The 20,847-nt window shown below is 38.3% G+C and overlaps 1 protein-coding gene across 1 annotated transcript in view; it reads right to left on the reverse strand.

Annotated features, from left to right (window-relative positions):
• Nucleotides 1-17,755, reverse strand: part of LOC106915854 (homeobox protein aristaless-like 4) — a 35,285-nt gene extending 17,530 nt beyond the window's left edge. The window contains exons 1-2 of the mRNA XM_014983788.2: nucleotides 17,076-17,755; nucleotides 1,519-1,832 (exon numbers count right to left, since the gene is read on the reverse strand). Of these exons, the coding sequence (XP_014839274.1) occupies nucleotides 1,519-1,832; nucleotides 17,076-17,511 (750 nt within the window). The 5' untranslated portion in view covers nucleotides 17,512-17,755. The remainder of the gene's footprint in view (nucleotides 1-1,518; nucleotides 1,833-17,075) is intronic.
• Nucleotides 17,756-20,847: the final 3,092 nt, after the last annotated feature.

The raw sequence follows: 20,847 nt of genomic DNA on the forward strand, positions 1-20,847 counted from the left end.
AACTCTTTGGTGCAAAAAACTGATTGAAAATGGATTTATTCACTGCATGTTTGTGTAAGGTGGAGAAGGAACTGCACATGAAAACGGCTCTTTGTTAACCGTTCAGACAAAGAGACACAACCAAAACAGTTATTTTCACCCTGAGTTGACTCTCTCAGCGTTTTCACTCTGAAAATAACTCAGAAATAGTCCAAATAGTTTCCTCCTTATGGAAAGTTTCCGTTTCCATCCCTTCTAAGATATAAGAGATGGAAAGCCCATGTTTGGCCCGTTTTGTTTTTGCATTTTGCACATAGGTTTGTGGTGCATTTCTATCCTAAAGAAAAAGATAAAAAAAACTTCAGATATTTCATAAATGAGATGCTTAGAAAACCTCATATTATAGCAGAAAGTACGGTGGCCACCAGAAGGAAGACTTTCAGGATTCAGTTATGCTGCATGAACCGATCAGTTCATTATTGTGAAGAAACGCAAAAGTTTTGTGAGGTAGCGCAAAAAAAGGAAAAAAAAAATCCTCCATGTCCCCTAGGGGGCTCCGTAGTTTAAAGCTGAATACAAAACGATCTGGTTGGTTTTGAAAACATGATTTTTATGTAAGCCACAGTTTTTTACAACTTTGAAAGTCGGAGATGGGTCAAGATTCTTCATGTTTATTGGCACCCTGGGAAGAAAAGATGTTTATTTTCAGATTAACTGTTGCTAAGAAGATTTTAAGATGAAGTTTAACAGATTTGAAAAAGACTTTTACCTTTTAAAATCCAACGGGTATCATTTTGTTTTCCACATTTCCAAAAGCTTTAAATGTTTTAATTATTTCTTGGAAAATTTAGCTGAGTGTCTATTTCCTTGTCTAACATGAATGGCATGTTCTTTTTGAGAATGTTGTTAAATTCCTAAATTTGTCTCTTCGTCTCCTTTTGTGTATTCCACTGGAAAATAAATTATATACTGGTAATAAAAGGTTCCTACACTTAAAGTAAAAAAAAAGGTATTTTAAGTGAAAGGTATAATACTTAATTTCCATTTTCTTTCAAGAATTACTCAGCATACTGATAAGTTTGGTAACAACACAACAACTCGCAGGTAATACTGGTACTTTTCCAGGAACTGGGACAATATTCTTAGAAACTTTACATAATTTCCTGGAACTTTCCAAGACTTTCCTGATTTCTTTCCTACTGTCTTAAGATAAACTAAAATACCTGCTTAGTTCTGAAAAGCTGCAGGAAAAAACTAGTAGGTTCGATAAAGTACCTGGTAAGCTTCAGGAAAATACCTCATCAGTTTCTGGAAATATCCTTGCAAATATTTGCAAAGTACCTGCCAAATTTCTATGAGGTAATCATAGAAATTTATGGTAAGTTCTGTTATAAGTTCTGCAAGGTGCCAAGTAATCTCCACGTTCTGGGAAAATATGGTCTGTACCGAGTGTTACCAAGGCTTTTTGGAAACACAAAATGGTGTCTTCAGTCCAGGGAGACTGAACTTACTTGGGGAATATTTATCTTTTACTCTCACCTGAACCCGAGCCTCTGTCAGGTCCGTCCTCAGCGCCAGCTGCTCGCGAGCGTAAACGTCTGGGTAGTGCGTCTTCTGGAAAACTTTCTCCAGCTCTTCCAGCTGGTAGCTGGTGAATGTCGTGCGGTTGCGTCTCTTCTTGCCTTTGTTGCTCTCCGCCTCGCTTTTCTCCAGCGGGCTGGAGAGGTCGGACCCCGATCGCTCGCTTGGCCCCTTCACAACGGGCTCCTTCAGGTTCAGGTAGCTGCCCTCCATCCCAGGAGGATCAACGCTTGGCGGAAGCTCAGACTCTGTCAGGCCGCTGTTGTCTTTTCCTGTATGTGTGGGGACAGAATGGGGAAGAGAAATTTATGAGGCTATTACCATCACATTTAAAGGGAAGTTGCAAAAATGTGACCTTTAGACATTTGGGAATAAAATCTGGACTGCAAATTGAAGAGTGGCCACTGGAACATTTTAGTTTTCTAAAACCTTCTGCAAAAAGAGGAGAGTTGGCACATGGCAGAAGCTAAAGGGCAAACTCAGAACACATCACATGAGTTTGGACTGTTTTTATTTGGTTCTCCGACTCTTTAAAAACATGCTTGACGTTTAGCAGTGCATATTAGAAATATGAGCAAATACAGATTTTAAAAAACAGCAGGTTATTGTATAGCAGCTATAGCTTGTTAGCTAAAAGCATAATCCTGTTCTTGCTGTAATGATACTAATTTCACATAATCACATCAAACATTCGAACATTTTGCCACTTGTAATCCTGCTATTTTGGTTACTTGTAAGAATCAGTATTAGTTTTTGGACTGCCTCACATTAATGTCAAAGTTTCTCTGCTTGTCATCGCGTTACAATTTTAAATAAAGTAGAAGTAATGAAGTAATGGTTAACTTGCGTCAACATTTTTGCTTTCTTAAATATCTGGAAAACATGAAATTTGATTATTTCCCAAGTTTGGATATTTTTGAAAAAATGAAAATTTTGTCTGGAAGAAAAGAAAAAGAAATTTCTTGGAAAAACAAATGGCTGCTTAAAATTATTTGTGTTTAGACGAAGGCTTTTATTTTGAGTTTTTGTTCACCTTTTCTGGTATTTTTTTATTTTTGACTCGGATTCAACAAACTTTTAAAAGATGAAGATCTGTTTATTTCTGTGATGACTGATGCTTTTTTGTTTAACTTTATACAATTACGCTATTATGGATTCTTTAATCTCGTCCACATTTTTCAATATTATAGAGTTTTTACCAAATGCCCAAAAGCCTTTTATAAAACTGTGCTCTTCCCCTTTAACACAGTTCCAAATCTGAGACACCTTGTAGTTTCAGGACTTGTGGGAAAATAATAAAACCTACGTAAACATATTCATTCCTGATTAAATAGTTAGCCCTAAGAATAAAAAAATTGAAAACTGACTCTGGAAAAGCTTAGATATCAACTGAAATCCTGTGGGAACCACTTGCATCGTCTCACTCATGTTTTATTTAGAGACCTAAAGAAATGTAGCATAAATCCCAGTTGCTGAGAAGAAGTGCCTTATTTTTTTCTTGTTTGAAAGGTTTGTCACAACACATTGGTAGTGACCTGTGACATGACCTACAAAGTCCCCTCACTATCATCTCTCCATCATGTTACATGAAATCCGAGCTTCGTGAAATCTGCTCCATCTTGAGATCTGTTTGGTGCAGAGTGCCGATGTGGCGGGGGGCAGAATCGCTCTAACTACTACCACAACCAGTCTTACCCTGTCAGATGTAAACAACATTGTGTTTGTCGCCTTCGATTTCTGGAGCGTCCATTTTGGGACAGACCTCGCTCTGTTCCCGTCGGGCCGCGCCGCCTTTTCCTGTGTCTTTCTGAGGAGATGAAGAAAGCTGTGCCTTCTGCTTCAATAAACAAACAGCCGTGTGAATAAATAAGCCGAGGGGCTCTGGTTGCAGACCGGCGAGAACACTGCGCTCGCTCAGCCTCTGTTTGCCTTTCCTGCGATGGGGAAGGGGAGCACCTCATCCTAAATGCACTGGGCGTTTAACTTCTCATCATAGAAACACATCTGTGGCTCTTATGCATCCAATTTCATTTGCCCGTGTGCATGTATTTTAGTTTGTCACTTTGTATTTCAGTTTGAAACAATCAAACGACCCCTTACAAGCTGTCGAGGGAAGCAAAATTATAATTTCTGGCAGTTTTGTGAATCTTTTTTTTCCTTGTTGATGACTAAATGTCTTTGGACTGATGAAGCTAGGCGGAGGCTGTCAGCAACATCCATGTTTGTTTTCACAGATTAGCTCTGCTTTGGCGAGAGCCTCCTTCAATGAAATGTCAATATCTATTGGCCGAAAGCTGCAGCAGCCCTCCCCCGGACTCTGTCTCCAACCTGTCCCAGCTGAGACGCTAATGGAACAGCACAGCTCTCCCAGCTGGAGTTCATGACCTCAGATCATCACGATCTACCTGTCAGACCTTTTTATGGTCTTCCCGCAAGCAGATGTTCTGACATCACCAACCCCTTGAATTTGGCCTCTTCTCCTCATGCACTGTGCAATATTTTTGTTTCTCCCCCTTCGAGGAGGAAGCATAGCTGCCATGTCTATGAAGAAAGACGGGTCAAGTCCAAGTTCCTGCCTGGCATTCGTGTCCGTTAGGGAAAATACAGCTATTCCCCGTGAGCAAGGCCCATATCCTGTCAGGCTGAAGGTGCACTGAGCATGGCAGCAGGAAGGTGTCCGGAAATATTCAGGATTCTCATTCCTTTTTATCTCCGTTTTGGAATAAATTCATATTTACTTTTCTCATAAAGAAATAGTTCAATGTTTACATACGTATATAAAAAAACACACTGTGAACAGCAGCTTGCTTTAAAGGTGACGTATTGTGCATAATTATACTTCCATTTTGGTTTCTTCTGCTTCTAAAATCAGCCAAAATGCTTAAAAACCCCACACAGCTAGTTTTAGGCACTAAGTTAATATTTTTTGGTGTCTGGAAAAAAACCTCTGGAGTGTAACATCACAAATCAGCAGGCACTCCCCGTTACCAAGCAACCCCAACCAAGCCCAGCCGTCACCTAGCAACCCAAACTGAGCTCCAGGAGTTTGATCAACTGGTTTTAGCGCTGTATGCGCTTTACAAGTATGTTATTGTTGGCCAGCTATTCAGAAATGACTTGCTGCATTCTTGTTGGTTGTGCAGGAGGTTCCACTTCTGCTGTTCAAAGATGTACGGTTGTATAATTGCGTATCTGCTTGCAGCCATTTTCACGTGAGTGTAAACGTTGGGTTGTGGGGCGTGACCAGCAGAGGCCTTAAAACGGCTCATTCTGAAAGGAGAACAAAATGGGCAGAACTGAGCAGACTGAAATCTCTTTGTGCAAAAAAAAATTAATGAATATGTTTTGTGTAGCCCATAGATTTGTCCTAACCTCTACAAGGAAGCATAAAAGGTCATCTTTTAGAGTCGAAATCCAATAAAAATAACAAGACAATATTTTAACATTAAGCTGTTGCCAAATTGTGTCATTGTTTGCTGAGACACTGAAAAACGTGTCACATGAGGATAAAGGTGAGAAGTTAAAGAACATTTTGTGGAATATGAAGTCATTTTATTGCTTTCAGGAACGTGTGGTTCTTTTGATCCCATCTCTCCCTGAATAGTACACCATAACTGGGATCAAATGTGTGAAATTAACCGTTTTGTTCTGTGTGAGGACAGATGAGGCTTCCTTTAAATTAAATTGTAGTGTATTGTCTTATTTTATGTATAACAGCTGAATAAATCCAATACTTATTCTGGTGTCAGTTAAAGAGATCAACATTTAGAAGTGAGTTGATCTTCCTCAGTGCAGACTGAGAGTCTGCATAGAATGGCAAGAAGTTAAGCAACATTTATCATCACTGTTCATCAGCTATGTAACACATAGCATAGTATATGTGAATTATATGCCTTCTCAAATAAACAAAATAATGTTCGAATTCTCAAACTGTGCATGCTACAAGGTCAAAAGTTATTTACTTAAAGCTGGTATATACTTACCTGTAAACAGCTGCATATCAGAGGAGGCAGAGGAACATGAAATGTCTCTTTTCTACATCCTCAAAATTAAGTTATTACGCCCTGTTGCTAATGGTAACCATTAGCAGCAAGCTAATGTTTACCTGCTGCTAACCAGCAAGTAGCCAGCTTATGGTTGTTGCCATTAGCTTGCTGCCAATAGCCTGTAACCATCAACAAATTGACTTTACTGGAGTAGAACATGAGAGATTGTAGGAATATCAATCAATCAATCAAATTTTATTTGTATAGCATATTTCAGCAACAAGGCATTTCAAGGTGCTTTACATAATTAAAAAACAAAATAACGGCATGTGACATTGAATAAACAGTAAGAAAGAGATTTTGGAAAAAGAAAAAAAAGATTTAAGGAAAAAAAAACAGAAGATGAAAACATACTTGCCTATCACGCAAATTTTTGCGCTAGGACTTTGCCGAATAGTTCATGTTTTAGCTTGATTATTTAAATAAAAAGGAACCAGCCTGCATTCCAGTCTCGATTTCATGCTAACCGTTCTGTCGCTGTTGCCTTATAGCATTAAGGCCTTAAATTTGAGCGCTGTTCACTTTCTGTGTCTCGCAGAATAACAGCCCAGTTTGGTCACAAAACGTTTGGCCTGTTTTAGAAGCAGCAGACAAATGGAAATACAAAAACTTGCAAAATGTTTAGATGAGGCGTTACCATCTCATATCTTCAGGAGACTGCTGATGACCCAATCATGTCCATTAGGTGTATTGTTCCAAAAAAGAGAAAAACATTGGAAACAACCCTGAAATTTTCCATTGTTGGAGGATTATAGATGGTGCATAATCATCTAACCTCATTTCCTGTGTCAATAATCATCAGATTATGTAAACATGAAGACCCAATAAAGGGTCATAAAATAGATTTTTAAATAAACCAAAATGGTGCTTTTTAAGGCAGTAGAAATCTTTTTTTTCCATTAGCTTCATCCTGCAGGACAAGACGAATCTTTTCCGTAATGACGATCCCAGGAGGTAGACTGTATGCTTATCAGACACTGCCTGTTTTAACAGAACCTTCCTTTAAAGATCCTGAACTGACCCTTAAATACAACCTTTCAAACACAAGACGTTTATCGACATCTTTTTTATGGCTTCTTCAAGACAGCCAGTTCTTCTCTTTATATGATCCCTAAAATATGCTAAAAACGTCCCTCTTTTAGCCAGTACATCCTGTTCAGATTTAGTCAGAACAAAGACATCAAACATCAGGCCTTTTGTACCACTTTGGATCAACGCTGACAACCTCATTTAAATATGAATTAGACGGAGAAAAGTAAGCTGAAGGTGAATCTGACCAAACTGAAAAACCAGACATGCGTAGCGTAATACATTTAACAAAAAGCACATTTTTCTGTCACATCTCTTCAGTAAATTTGTGTAAAATGCTGGTCATGTTGAAAAAAAGAAGTTATAATGCCATTATCAGATAACAAGACTTGGACTGTTCAGACTCGCCACCGAAATCCCATTTTATTAGACAATAATGCTGCTAAAAAAAAATCCAACAACAAATCATTTTAGAAGATTCAGGAAGTGTAAAATTGTTCCACTGAGTTCGGAGCTTTGCTCAGAAATAAACAATATCCTAGGGATGAGAATCTGGCATCCAGGCAGGCACCTTTCAGACGCGTGAGATGGAGATTATAATGTGTTTCAGTCTATCTGCTGTGGGAAACTCAAGCTGTTCAACTTTAACAGATCTTCAACTTCAACAAAAATTAAATAACACCTTTAGCAAGTTTTATAAGTGTTAAATCCTCGTCTACTCTGACATTTATCTCCACAAGACTCTGCACTAATCAACATATTTTCTGTTATCATCTCGTCTCTGTCGCGCTAACCACACAGATGCATTTGCCACAAGCATTTTCAAGTTTCTCCCCGCATGCTGAGCTGTCTCTTCTGGAAAACACAGCCATCAGACGGGGCTTTCTTTGGGAAGCCAAAATTCCTCTACATTGGCTCTGAATGTTTTTGGCATTCGAAGGAATGTGTTTTTTTGACAGCGGTTCTCGTTTCAGCGCTCATCAACATACCGTTTACACACATACATGTAGGCGAACGTGCTGAACTTCGCCAGCTTGTCCCGCAATCTGCCGGCGTCCCTGTTCTGTGACAGGCTGCAGACCGCTTCAGTTAGCCGGGGTCAGATGTTTACTAGGGTCAGCAATTTAATCACTGCTGAACACAGAGAGAAAACATCAAAGTGTAATTTAACTGGTTGTAAAGCAACAGGGCACCCTCTTAGTTTTTATGGAATGGGACAGGGAGGGTCAAGTGAAGCCAAATAAAAGAAACACTATAAATTAGTAACCTGGGGAAGGGTTAATGACAAAACACTAAATAGGGGAAGGGAATGCTTTTAAACAGAGTGCTCTAAAAAAATGCTCCCTCTGAACACTTAAAGTTGATTGCTGTTTGCTGCAATGGCTCTCCATGTATCACACCTTATATGAAGTAAATACAAAGCAAATATCCCATTAGGTTTGGCTGTCAACAGGTGACAATGAATTTATGTGTGCCGACGTGTTTCATGCTGGATTTTTGTTTTCCACTGCTCAGGGTAAAGCCTGATGCTCAGTGGAAGGGAGGCTCCCAGATGTTCCTGAGGAGAGATCTACGCGGCTCAGAGAAGAATGCAGATTCCCTGGGAAACGGAGGAATCTTTCTGCTAAGCCTTGAGAAAAACTGGCCTCCGTACCGTCACAATACTACAAACCACTGCTGGCCCAGTAGAGCACAAAGTTAATTCAGGTTAGGTTATGGTTTTGGAAGGGGGGTGAGGGGGGGTTATGAATTTACAGCGCATGATTGACAGCGCTATGACCCTCCTCCTGGCTCTGATTGGTTGTTCCTGACAGAGCTGTGTATTTCTGCAGCAAGCACTGGGAGAAGGCAGGTCATTTAAAAAATTACCTCATGTACCATAAGGTCACGACATGTTGACAGTTTTAACAAATATTTAAAAAACATTTTTTAATAAAAGTTACATCCCCCAGGTTTAGTTTAGGATGTTAAGTCAACAAATGTTCTCACTATTCAGTAAAACATACTGATATGTTTGGGTTTGCTTCACTATTACTGAATATATTAAAACAATAAAAGGTGAAATCTGTCATAATTGTTGGTTGGAAAAGACTCGTGTTGTAAGTTTGCTTCCATTTTTAAACAGATCAGCGAAGATGCTAATGCTAACTTGCTGGTAAGCTAACCTACTGAACCTTGTATCTGCAGTGGAGCCATTTGTAACTCAGAAGCAGCAAAATCCTGCTGATTCAGGTTTTAGCACAGATAAACAACCAGCAGATTTTCACCACAGTCTCTTACAGGCGATAGAAAGTACCTGAGCCTTTTCACAGTTCAGTGTTTGCAGATTCACCTACTTACAGATTATGTATGAAATATTTAAAGCTGAGATTCCTATGTACAACAATACTTGACATGATATTGGCTAGCATATGCAATGCAGCGGCATTCATTACCAAACCCAGTCCCAGTTTGGTAGTAAATAGTTACTATCCAACTAACTAGTTATTTACTCAATTACATTTACTTGAGTAACTTTTTTTAAAAATGTACTTTTAGCTACTTTTTACTTTAAGTTGAGAAAAATTTGTTGAAGTCTTTAGTATAATTTTTGGATACTCTGCTCAGGAGCTGAGATAAATAAGACTGTAGATGTTAACTTCTGCGGTGGTGTAAAGATGTTTTCCACTGTGTGTGTTAATATATATTAAAGTTTATTTGGTGTTTGAACTTTTAAAAAAGGCAATTATAGACGTGTTTAGGGGGATTTCAGCTATTCGTGGGTGGCTGTGGTCTCTAACCCCCATAAATACTGGAGAATCCACTGTAATGCTGTCATGCTCTGCTTTCTGTACTCTTTCCTTGTTGTATTTCTAGTTTCTCTTCATCTGCTTTGTGTTTGGTGCCACCTGCCAGCATGGACAGAAACAAACAAAAAGTTCTGGATGTTTCCCAACCCTGGTTCTCAATTCATGGCTGGTTTACAGGCTATAGCTGAACGTTGTGACAGCAGCAAAGTGACATTGAATTTTATTCATTTTTCAGATAATCGTTTGACTGTGACTACAAGGCACAGTAATCATAGCCCCCCAAAAATACACTGTAAAACATTTGAGCTGCATTTAGTTGTCTACTCTCTTCAACTCTGTAAGTCAGATAAATTTATCCAGTTTTAGGTTTTGAACCTTAATGTGAGTTTGTGAAAGATAAACTTACAGCAGTAAGTTGTGTTAACTTTTTATTAATTTAGTCAAACCTCCAAGAGTTGAATAAACTGAGTTTTTAGGTTTGCACTTAAAAAACTGAAAGAAGAGAAAGACAGGAGCGGGAACTATTTCCCAGAATGCTTAGCGGCATGTTTCTGTCTCCTGAGGTGGAAGTGCGTTACGTTGATCTGACTCTGGTGTTTTATTAAGGCAAATGTTCATTTTAATGCAATTCTCAGTCAGCAAAGCTTGAGGATAATGTCCTGATCTCACTACATGTTTCTGAGCTGAATTCATTGGGATGTTTAATAAAATTCATCATCAGATCTGAAATTTAGTTCAAACAAGAATTTAAATTAATCTAAAGTAAATTAAGTATTTTAACTTGATGTGAGTAAAATAATAGAATAATGTGGCTCTTTAACCAGGTGAGGCCAGTTTTTAGGGATTAATGAAGATAAACAATGTTTAGACAACTTGTCTCTTGTTGTTAAATCAACTTCATGAACTTTAATTTCTGACTTAAAATCAAACCAATTTTCTCATCGACTTAAATTGCATTTTCAAGGCAGCAGGTGGACTTTCATTTTCAACTTGAATCACCTGTAAATGTTTTATGTTGCTCTAATAAGTACATCCATTTCTACTGCGCTTCTTAATGACATCAGCCACTTATAAAGGTGCGATTTGTATCAGTAAATTACACACAGTAACTGCATTTTATCATATTTTCAAATACATTGATACATATTGATCCTCTTATTGAACAAACAGTGGATAAAAATAACAATCCCAACTAAACAGAGTTTGAGGACTTTAAACATCATTAATTAGAATTTGGAAATCAAAATTCTCATTATTGAAATTCATCCTGATAAACGATAGAACGAATCCCCAGCCCTGTCAGATTTAACTAATTTACCCAAAAGTCTTCAATGTCTGCAAATTGTCTCACTGATGTTATCGGTTAAATTGTACCGTCGTGTTTTTATTTCTGTAAATAAAACACTATTTACTGTTCCAAAGTCAGTCCAGATCGGTTTGAGTCCCTAAGCAGAATTTAACTTTCAGGCCTTCAGAGCAACACAACTCGCAGGATAAAATCAGCTGTACAACAACAAAGTACTTTACTCAGATACAAGATCTTAACTGTGCAGTTACTCCTAGTTATGTTTGACTTTTTAGCTTTCACAGGTTAGGGTTTACACGATTACCGGTCACATGTGCAAAATGCTTGTGCCTTCAGAAATGTAAGTGGTGACCAGATGGGGGATATTTATATCCTCTGGATGAGGCAACGAGATCAGAACCTCAGGAGATTCATTTAGATGTGAAGGAAGTTGGGTTTTGTTTGAAAAAATAGTCTGTATGTTCAGGACTTGAAGGATTTGAATGTAACAAAACAAAACATCTGAATTAGCACATAGTTTTTCAAACTTGGGAAGAAGTTTGAATGATTTAAAAAATGCTACGACTCATAATGTCTGACCTGAATGTGTGATTCTGGTTTAATCTGTGGGAGGAGGCATTAAAAACATTTAATAACCTAGCAGGTAAATGTTATAGCTCATTTATCGTCTTTTATCCCAAATTTATGCATAAAAAATAACATGATTCCACAGTATGTCTATAAGTTTGGGGGTAAAGGTCAAGTAGTGGTTCCCTGGAGTAAAATTTACATTTTAAAACTCAATTTGTGTCACTTTCTAAATTTACGAACACCTTGTATCATCCTATACATCACATGTGTCAAACACGAGGCCCGTGGGCCAAATATGGCCCGCCACAAGATTTCATGTGGCCTTCTACACTGTAGAAATAAAATCTTTAAGATAACAGTTGTGCTTTTAAATACGATGTTATCAGTCAAATCAACAGTTTTATCTGTATTGTGCCAAATTAGACAATATGTTAAATATTATTATAATTTCAAGAAGTTCTCATTGACTGCAGAAACGGATATTTATTAATATTTTAACTCTTTTAATAAGTAGTTTTATCAACACATTCCACCACAAACGGCCCTTTAAAGACATTCTTGATCTTGATGTGATAAAAACTAGTTTGATAACTCTGCTCTTTGTGCTTCCTGAGATAAATTCAGACAAGTTGTCCATATTCAAAACTTTAATTTTGCAGATTAAAAGAAAGAGACTTTCTAATTTTGCAAAATTATTGACAGATAAGTAAGACATGTAGGTTTGACCCCTGCGTAACATAACGACCATATATTAGCTGTCTATAAATTAATATATTTATTTATTACAGCCATTTTTAACCCTTCAGACGTCAGTTTTTATTTTATTTGTAGCTTTTGTAATGATTTTCCTCCTTGGTGGGATTTTTAGTTTTTACTCCTCGATTAAAAGTCCTTTATTTTACTTTTATTCGTAGAAGCTGGTCAGGTGGTATAAACAGTGTAAACATTTATGGCGTTTTTATTGGAATGTAAATCAAAACAAATAATTTAAACTTTTTCATTGTTTCTTTCGTGTTTTGGGAGACGCTTGTGATAAATTTATTGGATGAATAAAAATAGTTTTAAACCCAAATTTGCCTGTTCTGAGTTTGAAACGTTGACCCTGCACTGTAAAACATTTCAGCTACATTTGGTTGTGTCTACTATCTTTTACTCTTTAAGTCAGATAAATGTATCCAGTTTTAGATTTTGAACCTAAATGTGAGTTTGTGAAAGATAAACTTGCAGCAGTAAGTTGTGTTAACTTGTTATTAATTTAGTCAAACCTCCAAGAGTTGAATAAACTGAGTTTTTAGGTTTGCACTTAAAAAACTGAAAGAAGAGAAAGACAGGAGTGGGAACTATTTCCCAGAATGCTTAGCGGCATGTTTCTGTCTCCTGAGATGGAAGTGCGTTACGTTGATCTGACTCTGGTGTTTTATTAAGGCAAATGTTCATTTTAATGCAATTCTCAGTCAGCAAAGCTTGAGGATAATGTCCTGATCTCACTAAATGTTTCTGAGCTGAATTCATTGGGATGTTTAATAAAATTCATCATCAGATCAGAAATTTTGTTCAAACAAGAATTTAAATTATTCTAAAGTAAAATAAGTATTTATTTTAACTTGATGTTGTGAGTAAAATAATAGAGACATGTGGCTCTTTAACTATTTTTCTTTCTTGCATATTATAAAATAATTATTTGGTTTAAATTGCAGCATTAAGTTAAAACTCACAATTCAAGATTAAAAAAGTTTAACAGTTTAGACATCTTGTCTCTTGTTAAATCAACTTCATGAACTTTAATTTCTGACTTAAAACAAAAACAATTTTCTTGTGACTTAAATTGCATTTCCAAGGCAGCAGGTGGACTTTCATTGTCAAGTTAAACCACATTTAAATGTTTTACAGTGCAGCGAGAAAACATTGTTTTGGTTTCTGCACCACGTATTTTTGCAGGCATAAATTTTCCCTCTCAAACGTTCGTTTATTACATATTCAAATTTATTCTGGTGCACAGAACCACATGGGCGAGACTCTGGGTGTCACCTCGCTGCTTTTGTTAACCACACAATGTGTTAGCCATCAGCACATGCATATCCTGTGACATCACCTCCACTAGCCTTTTTAAACATGGAGTCTGACTGCTATATTTTGACAAGATTCCTTTCTGAAGCACCGCCAGGGCTTTTCCAAGGTTGTGTTTTGGTTTTCGAATCTTTTACACATCACAGGATGCGCAGTGTCCCACGAAGGTTCGACTCCATGGTTGTGTTTCCTGAATGTAAATTTCCAAAGGACACATTCGAGGATCGCCAAGGTGCTGGAATATTCTCCGTAGAAGAAAAATTTTTCAAACTGCTGCAATTATTGGCAGCCGGGGCTTAAAAAAAGTAAAACCCAAGATTCAGCAGTGAGTTCACTTGCATGTAAACAGTCTCTGAAGCACAAAGTGAGGCTTTCCCAGAAACAATCTCATTTCTCCAGAGCCTCTCAAATCATTACCCAATCTCCATGTCCGTTTCTGACTCTCTGCTTATTTGTACAAAGTATTGTTGAGACAAGGTTATGTAAACCAGTCCCACTTTGTCATCTCGGGGACTCTGTAACTTTGGAGATCTGATGTTTTGGGGGAGTATGAATAATAACCGTAAGGAGTCAGTAATGCACATCTGCCTTACATTAATCCAGACCTCTCCTGCGGAGCTGACCTGCATTCCTGAGCTCTCCATCAGCTCCAGGGGCATTTATTTCATTCAGCCCTCCGCCAGCAGGTAAAGCGGCCCCGTCTCCGTCCACACATGGCTGGACGGATTATCGTCCTTTTAAAGGAGCCTCCCCCACCGACCTGCTCATCCAGAAACAGCTTGCAAAAATATCCATACACCATCATCTCTTTCCTTACTAGTCACATTACATCCACAAACGTGTATTTTATGTGATGGATTAGAAAAGTTGCACATGAAGATTTCTTTTGCAAGAAATTAATCTGCAACATGTAGTCAGCATGTCCACAGCATGATGCTGCCACCACCATGTTTCACAGTGGACATGAAGAAGTGGTCAAATTGATCTTATTTAGTGTGTTCACTAGGCTCTCTGCTAGGGATGCACAATATTATCGGCATTGTATCAGTATCGGACGATATTAGCTGTAAAGTTTAATATCACACTCTCTAAAAATAACCGATATGAAAGATGTTTTTATCTAAGAATGATGCCTGCAGCACAGCTCAACGTCGTGACAGTGGGAGAGCAGGACCAAGTGAAGACGATAGCGGTGTGGAAGTTTTTTTAAAGTGTCAGAAACTGATAGCAGAGCTGCTATTTGCAACGACTGCTCAGCATCCGTGATGCAAGGAGGAGCGACAATGAAGTCGCCATCTCAGGAACAGCCATTACGATGAGTTCAAACAGAAGAGAGCAGCTAACCACGGAGAAACCCCCCCACCAGCAGTCCATCCTACAAGCTTTGGATAAACATCGGTATCGGTTATCGGCCAGTTTTAGTGTATCGGCATAACAGATATCGACCAAAAATCCAATATTGTGAATCCCTACTCTCCATGTAACGTGTGAACAACAAATTAAGCTTTTAGTTTTCCTGACATGATTGACATTTGAACTGTTTGTTCCACCTGAGCTGAGGATCTCTGCAGCTCCTCCATAGTTACCATGCCCACTTCTCTAAATAACACTCTCCTAGGAAGACGACGCTTAAAACTAATTCTGTGATTTCTGAATGAAATTTGTTTCAAAGGAATTCATTTTAGGGCATCTGAGTAAAGGGGGGCCGAATACATTATTGACATGTTGCACTTTCTCTTTCATGCATCTTTTTCTGTCTACTTTCACTAAACTTTAACAGTATCAATACTTTAGCATTACCAACAATGTAATGCAAATATTCCTATAGTCGCTCACTTTAGCTCACATCTTTGTGGGGAAAAAAATCGGATTATAGCCAATACGCCCAATTAAAATCTTCATAGATTCTTTAAATGTTTGTGTTGTGTTTTCTCTTTTGGGGAGTTATTTTATGTGTTTTTAGCGCTTTTTAATGTGAAATCGCAGCCCGTCTGGATCACCATGCCAGCAGCATCAGCCGCCGCAGTAAACTCTCCTCAGCGCATCATGGGGTGACTTTTGTCACCACGTCGCAGATAAAGCACCAACCAGCGTTGAGTAATATATCTCCCGTCGAGGACCACACATAACAGCACAACCCTGTTGACGCCTGAGGCTTTGGCAGGCGCCCCGAAGCATCCTCCCCAGAGCCACGACGCCTTCATCTGGCTGCAACATTTTCAATAATAACATTGCACAGCTCGTCCTCGAGGGACGCGTGTTGGGTTTTAATGGCGGCGTTTAAACGAGCCTGTCAATGCACTTGCCAAATCTACTCGCTTTCAGCGCAGGCAGGGGTTCTCAGGCTGGAGAAGTGACAGATCAGGCCGAAACTGAGACGGGATCTGGTTGTTTCTAATGGGGAAGGAGAGAGGAGTAGATTGGACTTCATTCTGGCAAACTATGTTAAAAAGAAAGAAAGAAAAAGCAGGGCTGGCTGAGAGCGGCTGCAGACTACAGGGAGCCATCAGGTTTCTAAAACAAAAGTAGCAACAACAACAACAAAAAAATCAAGCTTAGGTGTTTATGTATTTCCCATGTTTTTTTTTTTTTTAAAGCTTTTATAGATGTAATTTAATAATGTCCCGCTGCAGCATCAGGATGAACATCTGGAGTTTAATTAAGATCTAAAGGCGCCATCCAGTCTATGGCTGGATGCTGAATGAATGACGAACTTTAGATGCTGTAAATATGAGCAGATCTCCTCTCATAATGTGGTTTTTAAAAATGTTTCTGTAAATAATAACACAGATCGATTTAAATTTGAAGTCACGCATAAAGGGGTTGTTTTTGCGCGGCTTTTGGAAGGAGAATCGGTAGTTTAAAGATTTATTTTTAAACTTAACTTTCTTAGAACAAAAAAGTCAGAAACTAATATTTTATAGTTGGCAGGAAGCCTGTTTAACTGATCATCTGGGACTTTTACGGCCCATAAATCGACCTCTCTTTTGGCTTGAAAGCTCCTTATAATAAATCCCCCCATATTTTTTTAAAATTTCATCTCAATTTCCAATTATAAAGGCTCTTCCTATTTAATATTTATATCATCTTACCAAGTTAATTCCATTTGGGGATTTTTATATAATAGAAAAATGCTGGGGTGGTGTCTGAATTAGTCCATATGTCTTATTTATCCATTTCTTTATTTATTAATTTTATTGGCTGTTTAACGATAAGCCACAAAATCTGTCAGTAAAATTTAAAGGCAATAAAACCAATCTGTAGTTCAGTTTTTTATCTGCTGTGGCGAAGCTGTTATTATGGTAATTATTACTGTTATAAACTTTTTATTCCATTTTGTTTTATGAACTGTTGCTGTTGCAAAAATGCTGCGGCTCCATAAAACACAAAAAAGAACCAAAAGCCGCTACAAAATCAGAGTCAGTGAACGCAACACGCATAGAAATAACAGACATGGCCTGAATAAAACAAACAAAATGTCCTTCAACGGTTAAGTTTCACTCTTTGTGCAAATCTTTTATGCAACAGCGCAATAAAATCAGAGAACAGTGCAATGTTTGAAATTATTTTCCTCCATAACCTAATTAGGAGTTTCCGACCCAAACAGACCAACTAAAGCTTCCCCAGGAAGAGGCCCCGGTGAGTTTCTCATCATGTTCACCTGCCGTCAGAGCTGCTGTGTTTTGTGCAAATCTGAAACCAACCCACCGTAGCAGGGGATGAGCGTCCCGTTGTGTCCGCTGTCCGGGTGCAGCTTGCCGCCTTCGGGTGGAGTCTTGCAGGTCGGCCGCTGCATGAAGAGCTGGTATTTGTTAAAGTTGCTCTCCTCGCCTCCGTCCAGTGACTGGCACTCTGTCTGGAAGGGGCTCCGGGAGCCTTTACCCGGAATGAACGTGGGGCTGTATTTGGTTTCGGTGGTCTGGAAAGTCCTGAAAGGATTCGCCTGGTGGTCTCTGCTCTGCGCAGTAGACGCGCTATAATAAGAGTCCATGGATGTCATGTCGCAGTATGAGACGCACGTATCTGCGTTCATACCGAAAAGATTACAGTCGGGGAAGAAACAAGTCCAGCTTCTTCTTCTTCTTTCTCTTCTTCTCTTGCCCTCCACTGCCGCACACTGCAGATCTTCTCTCCTAATTCTCATGCGCTGACAAAACTCACACTGACGCGCTCAGACGCGCTCACTCTCACGCTGCATGGCGCATCTGGGACTGGTTAGAAAAAAAGCGAATCAGATGTTTTCCAGAGACCTCAGACCGAACAAATGCTAAAAGCTCCCTGAAGGTTTGTCGGCTGGATGAGGAGGGGTGTGGGGGGGGGGGGTGTTAGAGAAAGAGAAACACTGAAGCTGAAGCGGATTCCGCCGCATGCGGTAGCCCGGACGCAGCGCAGCGCTCCGACCTGCAGGCGGGTCTGAATGAGGCCCGAACCGACCCGCAGCCAGCCTGATGCGTTATTATGCAGCCAGTAGGGATGGGAGGTCAGGCTCCGGAGGGGGGAGGCTTTTTTGGTAAACACGCGGGAGACACAACACATGACATTAATGTAATTAGAAAATGAATACAACAGCTTTGATTCCTACTGTGCCGCGGCGCAGGACCTCCATAACCTCTGACTTATATATATATATATATATATATATATATATATATATATATATATATATATATATATATATATATATATATATATATATATATATATATATATATATATATATATATATATATATATATATATGTGTGTGTGTGTGTGTGTGTGTGTGTGTGTGTGTGTGTGTGTGTGTGTGTGTGTCCATATATTTAAATACGTCACACATTTTGACTTTACTTCATTTAAGTCATAACAAATGTGAAAGATTTACCCATAATTGTTTTCATTTGCAAAATTGCGACAGTGAGGAATGAAATGGCTGCATTATGCGACTGGAACCTGCAGTGAGAAACGTGTCGGTTTGGATTTCAGAGGAGAATCGTCTCAGTTTTCACTCCTTCCACCTTTAAACAGGGAGCCCTCAACATGGAATCAATAATAAGTCATTAAAATCTATTTTGGTCTCCCATAAACCGCTTGCATTGTAAACCGTTTATTGTTAAAATAATTGTAACACACTGGAAACAAATAGCCATTTATATTTTTACACTAAACTAAATAAAGGCTGCTATTGTAAAAACCACCAGTTATTTGTGCAAACTTCTATTATTGCGCTACGATTCTGTGCACAAAAATTGATTTTAACCTAAAAAAAGAAGTAAACTTAAAAATATTCCACTTAATTAGGAGCCGATTTAATTTCGTAACGGTTGTTTTTTCCTGTTAACGTGATTGAAATGTCAATATAAGTGTAAATTTACAGTAACACGATAAACTGCTCAGAATACAGTATGTGGCTCACATTGTTTAAACAGTAAAAATAGAAAGCTGTTACTGTTAAAATAACACATATTTACAGTGCGCTCTGTCGCAAGTTGATCAAAAGACGCAGCGGGGGAAATTTGCGCCCTTTTATTTTTCTGACATTAAACAGCCGGAGAACAAGATGGGCCTCTAAGATGCTTCAAACAACTTCAGGCGGCAGCCATGAGAGGCGTTTCTGCGGTAGCATAGTTTAACAGCACGAATCTATAATAATAATAGTTGAGGTCGTTCATCCAAATAAACCCTCGTAAATAAATGTGCGTAAATTAAATAATTTGCCTTCTTTTATCTCTTATAGCTATATTATTAATTCTCTACGATCTCGCCATGATATTCTGAGTTCATATTTTCATCATGATTTTTTTAATTAATATAATCAGTACGCTTATAGATTCTATATAAATTATGCATCAATAATTTTTTAAAGTCGTCATTTACACTTTTGCTGTACTGTTGGTCCTTTTTCTGAATTTATGGACGTGATTCTAAAAAAAGAGGCTGAACTGAATTGAGTTTCCATGATTAGCGCGTTAATTAGGACGCGGGTTGTTGAGTCACAGCTTGTGAAGTTTCCCATATATTATTATTATTTCTCGTTTCTTTCTGACAGTTTTACGCACATAAACCTTCCTAACACGATTCCCTCTCCCCTTTTCTCTAAAAAGTGAAACACTGATGCGTAATTCAGACTCTCCTCCACTGGATTGATGAATGCCTCCTTTAATGGTTCACTAGTAGCTATTTTCTGGATTGCGCATCTCTAACAAGACGTTATTAAATTTACTTCAGCTTCTCAACGTTTACAGACCAACTCGTTTATTTTAATATATTGAAAAAAAAGTGTCATTTTTTCCCTGATTTTTATTCGTTGCTTTAATCATGTTATAATTTGCTTATATTTAAAAATCTTGAATGAAACTCTGATCTTTCAATAATGAACATTATTAATTTACTTGTAAGTTTACTTCATGTTTGTTCGTTTTCCCACCTAAATTAAATTTCTTTGATTTCTAAACATTTATTTGGTACTTATGTTTGAATGTATTTTAAGATGATTTAAATGTTCCATTGTAAAAAATAAAATAAAAGTTTAATTTACGTTAAAATCTCGGCAGCTCTGGTTGACAGAATATTATCGTATTTATACGATACATATACGATAAAATTCTGGAATTTCATTGTATAAATGCGATAAAATTCCAATAAAATTTACGGATTTTATCGTAAGATTCTAGCAAACACAGCTGCCGGTAGTAAATTAGAGAAGTTTTTTTTAAGTGTACAGTAAAGAAAGAAAACTTACTAATTTTTGTATAATTTTATTTTTTGTTGGTCTAGGGTAAAATACAAAATTAAAAAGTATATATTTTAGTTTTTTTCTTTCTCATTCTAAACCTGTGTAACAGTTTCAGCTGATGTAGCGTCCCAATTAGGAAGCCGGACAGAAAAAGCTTTTACGCAGCGAAGGTAAACACGAGCGAGCGGTTTCTCCCCATAAATAAAATGTCTGCCTCCCTTAATGTGAGCCACCGGCTGCCACAGGCCGAGGATCAGCTGTCAGACATCCACAGGCTGCAGCTCTGCCTCACTTCCAGCTGGAAACATGAGCAGGTATTCACCGCCGCGCCGCCGCCTCAGCAGCTGAGAGGCTTCATGTAAACACTGCAGGCTGAGCTGCTGAAACGCTCCATTCTGAGAACAACTCAGCAAAAACCTGGTTTTAGCGGAAATCTGGACGTGAATTGGAAGTGTGGAGTTGCTCTGCGCTAAGATAAGCACGGAAACGACAGTGGAGGATTCATAAAGCAGCTGAGATTATCCAGTTCCTGGCCTGAAATGTCACAGCTGAAGATTACATCTGCTCTTAGATTGAAGCCAGAGTCTAAATTAGGTCGGATTTCTCATTCTTATTTAATTGTTTCATAAAAAACAACACCTAACATGTCAAATGTTGAGTTGAATGGTGAAGGCTTTGCAGAATAGATAATGTGAAGTAAAAGTGGATTTATGTAGGTTTTAAACTGTAACATACAGCAGTCTCTTCTCTTCTCTTCTCACTTCA

This window comes from Poecilia mexicana, unplaced genomic scaffold (genome assembly GCF_051168715.1).
Source record: "Poecilia mexicana isolate PSO_F unplaced genomic scaffold, ASM5116871v1 scaffold_6, whole genome shotgun sequence".
NCBI lineage: Eukaryota > Metazoa > Chordata > Actinopteri > Cyprinodontiformes > Poeciliidae > Poecilia > Poecilia mexicana.